The following is a 10,946-nucleotide window of genomic DNA, read 5'->3' on the forward strand; positions in this document are numbered from 1 at the left end:
CCAGGGGACTCTTTACACTCCCCAAATCCAGGACAGAATTCAAGGAAAAGCACAGTATTATGTAGAGCTGTGATCACATGTAACTCCCTTCCATCTCAAATTACTCAAGCAAACAGCAAAATTAGCTTAAAAAAACTAATAAAACAACACCTCACAACACAACGTCTCTCCCGTATCTGACCTAGTTGTAATGTCCATGTTAATGTTTTCAAATGTATGTCAATTGTAAAATATTTTGTCTGCAATGCGTTTTTCGTTATGTGTGGTAAACCAGGAAGAGCTGTCGCCCTTGTCGTCCCAAAACAATCTATACAAAAAATATCCTGTCCTCATTTCGACAGGGGCAGTTCTTGGGGTGGATGAACAGTGAAGTGGCCATGGCTAGGAGGGCTGCTGGTGTGGAGTTATTGGGAGAGGGTCCCTATTCCTCCTCTTAACATGGCTGGAATCTGTTAATATGTGATGATTTTATGCATTATTTATACTCTTCACTGCTACTGTAGATTACATTAATTGAGTATGAAGGTTACAAGTAACTTTAATCAAAATGATAACTTACATATACACTGAGTGTACAAAACATTAAGAACATGGCATAAATTGACCAGGTGAATCCAGGTGAAAGCTATGATCCCTTCAATCAGTGTAGATGAAGGGAAAGTGACATGTTAAAGAAGGATTTTTTTTTGAGACATGGATTGTACTGCCATTCAGAGGGTGAATTGGCAAGACAAAAGATTTAGGTGCCAAGTGCATCAGTTTATGTCAAGGACTGAAATGCCGCTGGGTTGTTCATGCTCAACAGGTTCCTGTGTGTATCACGAATGGCCCACCACCAAAAAGACAGCCAACTTGACACAACTGTGGGAAGCATTGGAGTAAACGTGGCCAGCAAACCTGTGGAATGCTTTCGACATCTTTGGAGTCCATGCCCCGACGAATTGAGGCTGTTCTGAGGGCAAAAAGGGTTGGGGGTGCAACTCAATATTAGGAAGATGTTCCTCATGTTTTGTACACTCAGTGTGTGTGTGTGTGTGTGTGTGTGTGTGTGTGTGTGTGTGTGTGTGTGTGTGTGTGTGTGTGTGTGTGTGTGTGTGTGTGTGTGTGTGTGTGTGTGTGTGGTTCCATATGAGAAATCTATACTGAATGGTTCCTCTTATTCAACCCTTTCCCATGTAAAAACATATGTCCTAGCCAACTGAAATGTAGCACTGTTAAAGTTATGCATGACACATCACATCAGAATACAAATGTAATTTCAACAGCACCATTATCATTTATAAACAGCGTTCATCAGCATGGACAGTTTTACAATTGAAGTGCAACGCAATGTTGCTGTCCATAAAAGCCTATCGCTGCTGAGCTGCCGATGAATCAGTCGCTTTCTAGAAACAACATTGAAACTGTGAAACCATTGAATAGCCTATTAACTTTCTTTGGATCGCTCCAACTATGATTGTGTACGCAGACATATTAATTTGAAACATCCTTCTTGCTAGGAGCAGAAGTATTATAATCTTTCCTATACTTAGCCGAGGACAGCAACAGTCATTTGGAAAACAATAGATTAAAAGCAATGGCATTTGTAACCAAAAGAAGGGGAGGATCAAATACGAGGGAGGTTTTCCCATCCCATCCAATATGTTGTGTCAGTGAAAAATAAGCCCCGACACTGACTATTGGCTGACTACAGCAAAGCCCCAGCAAAACTGTTGATGTTCAAATGAATGGCATGCCGTGCAGTTGAGACTCATTATTCAGGGTGAAAACAATCACCATCACATGCCAAATTATTGTCAAGTTGGAATCTGTTATGGAAGTGAGGATTACTGACTCTGCTAGACCTCCCTAGGAGTATGGTGATTATTAAAACTGGTCCCAGATCAGAAAAGTGACCTCATCATTTATCAGGATCCATATGGGGCCAGACATTTTTCCTGACTATTTGACCTGGCCAGGAAAAACTCTGTGCCCTAAATGTTCTTGATCATGTCGCATGGTAAGGAAACACTCCTGGCCCGTGTGTATCACAGAGCAAGAAATGACACCCTTTCAACACACTTCAGTCATCAAAACTTCAATGGTACTGTCATACAACCGCAGATAACACAGATGGCCTGATTCTTCATCGACCCAACAGCTTCGTGTGAAGAAAAAAAACAACTGAATATCATACCAACAGAATGGCATCTGAATATGTGGGGAAAATAAAACAATTAACCTGTGTATTAATTTGATTGTCGTAATAGTCTAAACGTTATAATAGCGTTAAACTGACTGAGCAACTGTGGCACTTTTAAATTAAAAGGATAATCTATCCCCAGGTGTCCTTAAGTAGCTCAAAAATTATTTGGAAATCTCCTCTCAGACAATATGAAAGGGGAATTGATTCTATGTTCCCGCGCAGCAGACTGAATGAGCCTAGACTCTCAGTCAGAAACCAGAAGGCGTAGTGATTCCGATCGCCTACGCACACATGGAAATGTCTGCTCCATACGCATCCATCTTTAAAACAAGAGTGGGTGAGAGCTAGGGGTCAGAGGTAAGCACGGGTAAGTGGCTCACAAATCGTCAGCTCTGCCCTAACCCTCATCGTTATCACACAGCGGGGAGGGGTGGGGCGGGGGGTTGTGTGTGCAGTGCATGTGTGTGTGTGTGCGTGCGCATGCATAATTCCACCACAAAGATGCCAACCGATAAGAAGGATGAGACAAAGGGAGTACGTGTACACTGTCTCTCCTGCTTGCCGTTGGTATACTCTCAATACAGATTACAATCCACTCCCAAAATATTTCCTTTATTTACAGTATGCATAGTTGATTCATTTCCATGTTTTAGTTATTAGATTGTGCACTACATGGTAAAAAGTGTATTCTAGGAATTAAAAGTGGACGGCTCACCTGCTTTGCTTCATTCCCACACAGAACCCAGTTAGTATTAATTGCAATGCTGAACCAAGTCTTTTCCCCCCTGTGTGTCCGCTCAGCATTACACAGTCAGCCTGCCCTACAGACTATAGAAATAGATCTCTGAATAGACCCTCTTCCATTGGCTTACCACTTTTGAGCCTTTGTAATGATTGGATACTGACAAATCCGGCTTTTCCCTGCATTCTGCTCTCTGTAAAGGTCTGTCCTTGCATATTAAACAGGCTGGAGCACTGGAGCAATCACATGGAGAAAACATGCCTCCCAGACTATACCTCATGTTTAGACCAATCTAAAAATGCCAGCATGTTTGACAGTGAAAAACATACACACAGGTTAAGAGGAAAAAAGACTGTCACTGATGAAGATGAACGATCAGGCTGCAATGCTGTAAATTAATGAATCAGCCTTGCCCGCCCTACAGACACAGGCCTCGTGGGCTACAGAACACACACAGAGAGGAGGGACTGGGCTAGGGAAGGGCTACAGCTGGAGCTGTCCATGGTGCTGAAAGCTAGAGCATGCATGCATTTTCAATCCAAATAGATTGTTAATTTATTTTACTATATAATTTGGCATTCCCAAAGAAGGCTACAGCGAGCAGGGGTGTCTGGATCTGTCCATGGTTCTGAAACCTGGGGAGTCAAAATCAAATCAAACTGTATTTGTCACATGCGCCGAATACAACAATGACCCCCCTGTCATTCACCTTACAGTGAAATGCTTACTTACAAGCCCTTAATCAACAATGCAGTTTTATTAAAAATACCTAAAAAAAGAAAGAGATAAGAATAACAATTGATTAAAGAACAACAGTAAATAACAATAGCGGGGCTATATACAGGGGGGACCGGTACAGAGTCAATGTGCGGGGGCACCGGTGTGGAGGTAATTGAGGTAATATGTACATGTAGGAAGAGTTATTAAAGTTACCATGCATAGATAGTAACAGTATAAAAAATAAACTGGGTTGCCATTTGATTAGATCTTCAGCAGTCTTATGGCTTGGAGGTAGAAGCTATTTAAGAGCCTCTTGGACCTACACTTGGCACTCCGGTACCACTTGCCGTGCGGTATCAGAAAGAACAGTCTAGGCTGGCTGGAGTCTTTGACAATTTTTAGGACCTTCCCTCTGACACCGCCTGGTATAGAGGTCCTGGATGGCAGGAAGCTTGGCCCCAGTGATGTACTGGGCCGTACGCACAACCATCTCTTTCAGTTACTAAAAAAACAAACATTTCGTAGAAGATATAGACTAGAACATTACGTAGAGGAGTAGACTCATATTTAGCAAGACAACGGCATAACTGGAACTGTCCAGGATGTTGAAACATGGGGCCCAGCATGCCACAACATATATTTCCAATTTCATTTAGGTCCAAAAACAACCATATCTTACATAGAACTGTGGGATTCATAAGGATGCTAGGGGGGGAGGGGCTATCCATGGTGCTGAAACCAGGAGAGCAGCATTCTACTGAAGGTATGAAGGTGTATTCAGTAGCATGTGATTGAAACGGTCCATGGTGCTGAAACCTGAATGGCATGATGCTATTTCTCCAATCTCTTTGATTTTCCAATTTATGACTCGACAGTCAACCCAGCAAGGTTGCTCCCCGTCTCTTCTTTAATGAGCCCAATACCAACTTCTGTCTTGTAATTTCATTTGGTATTCACAAACAACAATGAAACAGGTGCTATAACAATTTACCTGCTGTCTATTCCAAGACCCAACGTTTTCACATCTACATTAATATTCATTTCTAGGGGCTAATCCTCTTCATATCCAGGGGGTAATCCAAAAGACAAGGACAACAAAGAGCACCTGCAATACAATTCTCCTTCTCCCTTTCATTTAGCATTCTGGTCACAGGTCTACTCGAGAGACTAGCATTTCATTTTCCTAAGCCAAGTCAAAAGCATCTCATTAAATTGCTTTTAAATAACAAACCATAACTGGATACCAATCCCCAGGGACAATTGTATTGGTCTGTCACGCCATTTGTAGACTAATCATCTCCACACAAGCCCCAAAGTGCTGAATGAGAACTGCATACATTATTAGAGCTGGAGATTGCTCGTGTGCCTTTCAGACGAGATGATGGTTTTCTCACCTTGCTATCTGCCAGAGCTGTCTTTCATTGTTTGACCCCACTGTCATTCTGTTAAAAGTTGTAGATTTGTCCTCTAATGGTTTCCTCGTGTTGTACCTCGCAGAGATTTGACTGTGATCCACTCATTTGAGGAAATTTGAGAACAGACGTGTCATGTTTGCTCTACTTCTTTGCAGTCCTGGCAGTGGTTCACCTCAGAGGTGAATACTGTACCATCCAATCACACTGTGCTGCAGAACTGCCCATGCTGGACATCTGAGATGATAATACCACAGCTACATACACTAAGAAAAATGTCTGAATTAAATGCTTGCTATTTCTGATATTAACAGTGCATCTATTCAGCATTAGTATTAGAGACCAGAATACAAGTTCGGGTAGAGTTTACAACTTGTTGAGATCACTAGATTTGCATTGACACAGTTGTTGTCATTCTGCATCGAGGCAGCTGTGTCAGGTTTATTTGGGTGGTCCAAACCTGCATCAATGACCATAGTCCCTAACACCAGTTAACAAACAGGTAACGATATATTATATGGTGATATATCAAACACATTACCAGAACAGTTCCAGCTTGACATGAGGAGATCATGCAACAGGTTCAGTACTCCAGAGCCAAACAGGAGCGAGAAATCATACTGCAACAGAGATAGCGCCGAAAAGAGAGTGATGTCACGAGTCTGTAAATATGGGTCCTTTTCTCGGGCACTGCAGAGTCTACTGCGGGTGTGGTGATTGCATTAGTAAGGCGCGCAGGGTCTCTGGCATAAACACCCGAATAAAAAACATAATATCCTCTCCTTAGAGAGACCAGACTGCAACAGCTACACCCACCCAACACGACCAGCACTTCCATTTGACGGGCCTTGACGTTCAAATCATTAATCTGCTGTCAGGTCTATTCACTAAATTGTCTCGCGATCTCACTTTGCTCGTGCGCTGACAGCCACTACATACCCAATAAAGGCGTGCCGTCAAGTGCATGCAGTGAAAAGCATTTCACATAGCTCAGGTTCTATATTAAATTGATAGCCTACATTGCCACAGCCCCACGCAATGACAATCTGACATCTGCGCTCTACTTGACAACAACTTGGTATTCCATGCACACCATCCCTTGCTCTCGCTATGCCGCTTTTTCTCCCCTGTCTCACACAGCAACTCTTCAATTTCTGCTTTTCAAACCTGGTTCATTTCATAGCAAAAATAACGAAATTGAACAGCCTCGTAAAATGTGCAGATTAAAGCAACTCTGAAAAACACCGTCATTCCACAGAACACCACTTTCACGCACTATAAGGACTAACCTCCCAATCTAGCGAATCCCACTCTTCGGTAAACATCCGGAGAATTCCTGTCTGTCCAAACGCGGACTAGGCGCAGAGGCACTATGGAACGACTGAGCGATGCGATGACATTGCGCTGTCGGTATTATCCTCATGAAATCTATTTTCATAGGAGACGTCGACAGGAGAAGGTATTCAGAAATACACACAGCGACAACACCATGACCAACTTGAGCGAGAAATATTTAAAGATGGCTTGCTTTACAATCGTACATTTCGGTGGAAGAAGGTTGCAAACAATTAGCAGGCTACACCACTTGCGCTTGCAGACGAACACTGACAAGGCGCTCGTTCTATTGAGCACGGTTTCGATTTGACCTGCCGTAGCAGAGGTAGCAGACAAGAGAACCAACTTCGTGTTTCCAAAAAACGAGTAATACCATCCTCAGCCGTGGTTCCATTGCGCATCTCCCCATTACATTTTCCTCCGCAGGATTAGGCTACAACAAGCAATAAAGACACATTTGGAAAGGTCCCTTAATATCACGAAGTGCTTGATAAAGCACGTGGCTCTACTGATTCGTGCAAAATCATGTGTGTGATTCATTATAAGCAACAACCCGCGAGAGCCGGGGACAATGTGTCCTGTGCGAGGATTGTAATAAGGTCACTTCTGTACTCACCATTAGCACCGCAAAGTTATTGTGATGAGTGCAATGAATGGTGGTCGTGCTGCCCAGGGAGTCTGTTATGTGGCACCCCTCTGCCCGCCAGCCACCGTGCCCATCTAGCAGGTCAAAATCCCAATAGGCTGCGGTGGGGTCTACACCCAGCGCGAAGTGCCTGAGAGCGATGGTAACGGAGTGCACCGCGCTCCCGAGGGTGCACCTATCTGTAAGAAAGCAAAACATTACATTAGGGAAACCAAGTGGAAAGTCTTTAAGTGCAACATCCATGACGCATGGGCACAAACGAACACACAAACACACACAATAATGTTACTGTTGTCAGACAGCCATCAATTATGATTAATTCTGCCTTCTTTCATTATTTGTATTTATCTTTCATTGACATGTTTATGTTAAACATGTAAAAGTTATTAAACATCTGGCACAGAAATCATCAAGAGGGTGGTAACGGAAATAACATGCAAATCATTCAAATGTGGTGTGAATTAGGCTATGCGTTTAACTTACAAATACATGGATATGTAATTTGGATCAGATCTCTACAAGCTGCGCACTTTTTTTCAATTTCTTATGCATGTGCGTGTTCCTGTGTTTGTCGACAGATCATAGTTGTAGACAGCGTTGACATCCGAGCCATGATGATAAAATGCATGCATTTCCTCTTACCTAATTTGGTGAAAGCAACTGGTGTCGAAACGCTCCTACGTTTTCCATCATCTGCAAGATTTGACGAATTCCCTGTGCAAGGAAAGAGTTTCCCATTTCGAAAGACAATAAACTGCAGCTTGCAAGTCGAGTTATCAACAGATTGCAACGCAGAGGGGCTAGGCGTACCAGCCAGCGGTAAATGGATTGAGGCGACTGCAACCGAGTTCTGCGGATGGAATAAAAAAGGACAACATTTAAATTAAATAAACCATTCGCTAGAGATGCGCTGAAAATTATCACTCCAGTATAGTAAGATTGACAATTTGCTTCCCTCTCCAAGATTGGAAGCGATCAAAGAGCACAAGTAACCATGGGAATGGGTTTCACTCAGTAGGCTTTGTCTGAAGCGCTCTCGTGCGCCTATTTGGTCAGGCTCCCTGCCGCAGAGGTGGAAATTGTTCTTACGCCTCGATCACACCGGCAGTGAGATGCGTTTTGGTACACCAAAAGTACATTAATTTCCAATTGAACGCCGCGTTTTCCTTACAACATTACATTGCAGAGGCAGTTCCAGTGCTTTATGTGTGGTGCATACGTTGGATTGATCGAACATATGCATCAAATGATATGCTTAGACAGCTTGACAAAAATAGTAGCAGAAGGTGAATTCTGATTTTTTTTGTTGCATGCATATCCAGATGATGCTACGTTCCATTTTTGCGCAAATCACTGTAGGTGTGATCAAGGCTTTACCTTCTCAGCTCTGCAGCGTTGATTTAAAGAGACAACCGGACTCACTTTATCTTCCCCTCACAGCCTTTAAACACCATGGAATCCCCTAACATTACCCTTTGTGAGCTTTGGGAGGGAAACACCGTTTCTAAAAAGAGTAGCGGCAGGCATTACATTGTGCGTTGGGTCAGGATGGATTGAGTGCACTTAGGAGGACCCTACCCAGAGTAAGCATTCCTAACATAGCTGAGTTCAAGTCTAATCATAGAAAAGGATCCCAAAGTGCTACAGTCAGCAGCTTAGGGGCATATGAGAATGCAGCCTGCACATAATTAATGTGATCTGATTAATATTTTGCTGATACATTTTTAATAAATATTATACATTATTATGACAACATAAATGCATATTTTTGCTATGCGAATGTGTTTCCACTCCAACACAGCAAGATATACCTACCTAGTGATGTGTTTTTTATCCATCCATTTATTTGGACAACTACCATTTACCATTGCGGATATTCAGGGAGAATAATCAACGGAGAAACAGTGTTGGGTAAAACCATTGATTCTACAACATAATAAAAAAGCATTCAAACTTCTATAGGTGCATGACGTCTGTTGAGGTTATGGATGTGTGTGACGTCAAAGAAGCCTGACACCAGCTAGTACCAAGGGAAGGGGCAAGAGTTGGGTGAGGAAAGAGAAGGGACTGGAACTGTCCCTTGTGCTGAAACATGGCGAAAGATGAACATTTTCTTCCTTATTTTCTATTCTCATCCCATCCCCCTTGTCATAGTGGTCCTCTGTAGCGCAGTTGGTATAAGATGGCATTTGCAATGCCAGGATAGTGTGCTCATTTCCTGGGACCACCCATAAATAAAGAGTGTATGCAGGCATGACTGTAAATCACTTTGGATAAAAGTGGCTGCTAAATGGCATATAGTATTGCTATTTCCCTCACATATATTATGGTTAAGGGGTCGTTTCAGTCCTATGTTCAGCCTTATGTCCGCTTGGCCAGCTGAGCCATGGAGCAAACTTGTTCCATTGGATAATTTGTACATTTGAACTTGTTTTTTAGCTAGTCCTTATAAAAACAAATAATAATAACAATAATAAATGTATACAGTGCATTTGGAAAGTATTCAGACCCCTTGTCCTTTTCCACATTTTGTTACGTTACAGCCTTATTCTAAAATTGATTAAATGAAAATGAATCCTCATCAATCTACACACAATACACCATAATTGTGAAGTGAAACCACGTTTTTTAAATATATTTTAGCAAATGTATACAAACTTAATTTTAAAAAGTACCTTATTTACATAAGTATTCAGACCTTTGCTATGAGACTATAAATTGAGCTCAGGTGCATCCTGTATCCATTGACCAACCTTGAGATGTTTCTGCAACTTGATTGGAGTCCACCTGTGATAAATTCAATTGATTGGACATGATTTGGAAAGGCACATCCCTTTCTATATAAGGTCCCACAGTTGACAGTGCATGTCAGTGCAAAACCAAGACACGAGGTCAAAGGAATTGTCCTTAAGAGCGCAGTGACAGGATTGTGTCGAAGCAGATCTGGGGAAGGGTACCAAAACATGTCTGCAGCATTGAAGGTCCCCAAGAACACAGTAGCCTCCATCATTATTAAATGGAAGAAGTTTGGAACCACCAAGACTCTTCCTAGAGCTGGCCGCCCGGCCAAACTGAGCAATCAGGGGGAAGGGCCTTGGTCAGGGAGGTGACCAAGAACCCGATGGTCACTCTGACAGAGCTCCAGAGTTACTCTGTGGAGATGGGAGAACCTTCCAGAAGGACAACCATCTCGGCAGCACTCCACCAATCAGGCCTTTATGGTAGAGTGGCCAGGTGGATGCCACTCCTCAGTAAAAGGCACATGACAGCCTGTATGGAGTTTGCCAAAAGGCACCTAAAGGACTCTCAGACCATGAAAAACAATATTCTCGGCCCTGAATGCCAAGCGTCATGTCTGGAGGAAACCAGCCCCGCTCATCACCTGGCCAACACCATCCCTACAGTGAAGCGTGGTGGTGGCAGCATCATGCTGTGGGGATGTTTTGCAGCAGCAGGGACAGGGAGACTAGTGAGGATTGAGGGAAAGATGAACGGAGCAAAGTACAGAAAAATCCTTGATGAACGCCTGCTCCAGAGCGCTCATGACCTCGTACTGGGGCAAAGGTTCAGCTTCCAACAAGACAACGACCCTAAGCACATAGCCAAGACAACACAGGAGTGGTTTCGGGACAAGTCTCTGAATGTCCTTGAGTGGCCCAGCCAGAGCCCGTAATTGAACCCGATCGAGCATCTCTAGAGACCTTAAAATAGTTGTGCAGCAACGCTCCCCATCCAACCTGACAGAGCTTGAGAGGACCTGCAGAGAAGAATGGGAGAAAATCCCCAAATACTGGTGTGCCAAGCTTGCAGCATCATACCCAAGAAGACTCGAGGCTGTAATCACTAGCAAAGGTGCGTCAACCAAGTACTCAGTAATGGGTCTGAATAAATGTGATATTTCTGTTT

At 43.1% G+C, this 10,946-nt stretch overlaps 1 protein-coding gene across 2 annotated transcripts in view; it reads right to left on the reverse strand.

Annotated features, from left to right (window-relative positions):
- adgra1a (adhesion G protein-coupled receptor A1a) overlaps positions 1 to 8,086 on the reverse strand; it is a 60,720-nt gene extending 52,634 nt beyond the window's left edge. Inside the window, exons 1-2 of one of the 2 annotated variants that reach the window (XM_031823379.1) lie at positions 7,683 to 8,086; positions 7,011 to 7,219 (exon numbers count right to left, since the gene is read on the reverse strand). In XM_031823379.1, the coding sequence (XP_031679239.1) occupies positions 7,011 to 7,013 (3 nt within the window). In that variant the 5' untranslated portion in view covers positions 7,014 to 7,219; positions 7,683 to 8,086. Of the gene's footprint in view, positions 1 to 6,348; positions 6,611 to 7,010; positions 7,220 to 7,682 lie in introns of those variants that run through there. The other variant, XM_031823378.1, reaches the window with a different exon arrangement.
- Between the last annotated feature and the right edge of the window lie 2,860 nt (positions 8,087 to 10,946).

The sequence above is a fragment of the Oncorhynchus kisutch genome, linkage group LG4 (genome assembly GCF_002021735.2).
Source record: "Oncorhynchus kisutch isolate 150728-3 linkage group LG4, Okis_V2, whole genome shotgun sequence".
Classification (NCBI taxonomy): Eukaryota; Metazoa; Chordata; class Actinopteri; order Salmoniformes; family Salmonidae; genus Oncorhynchus; species Oncorhynchus kisutch.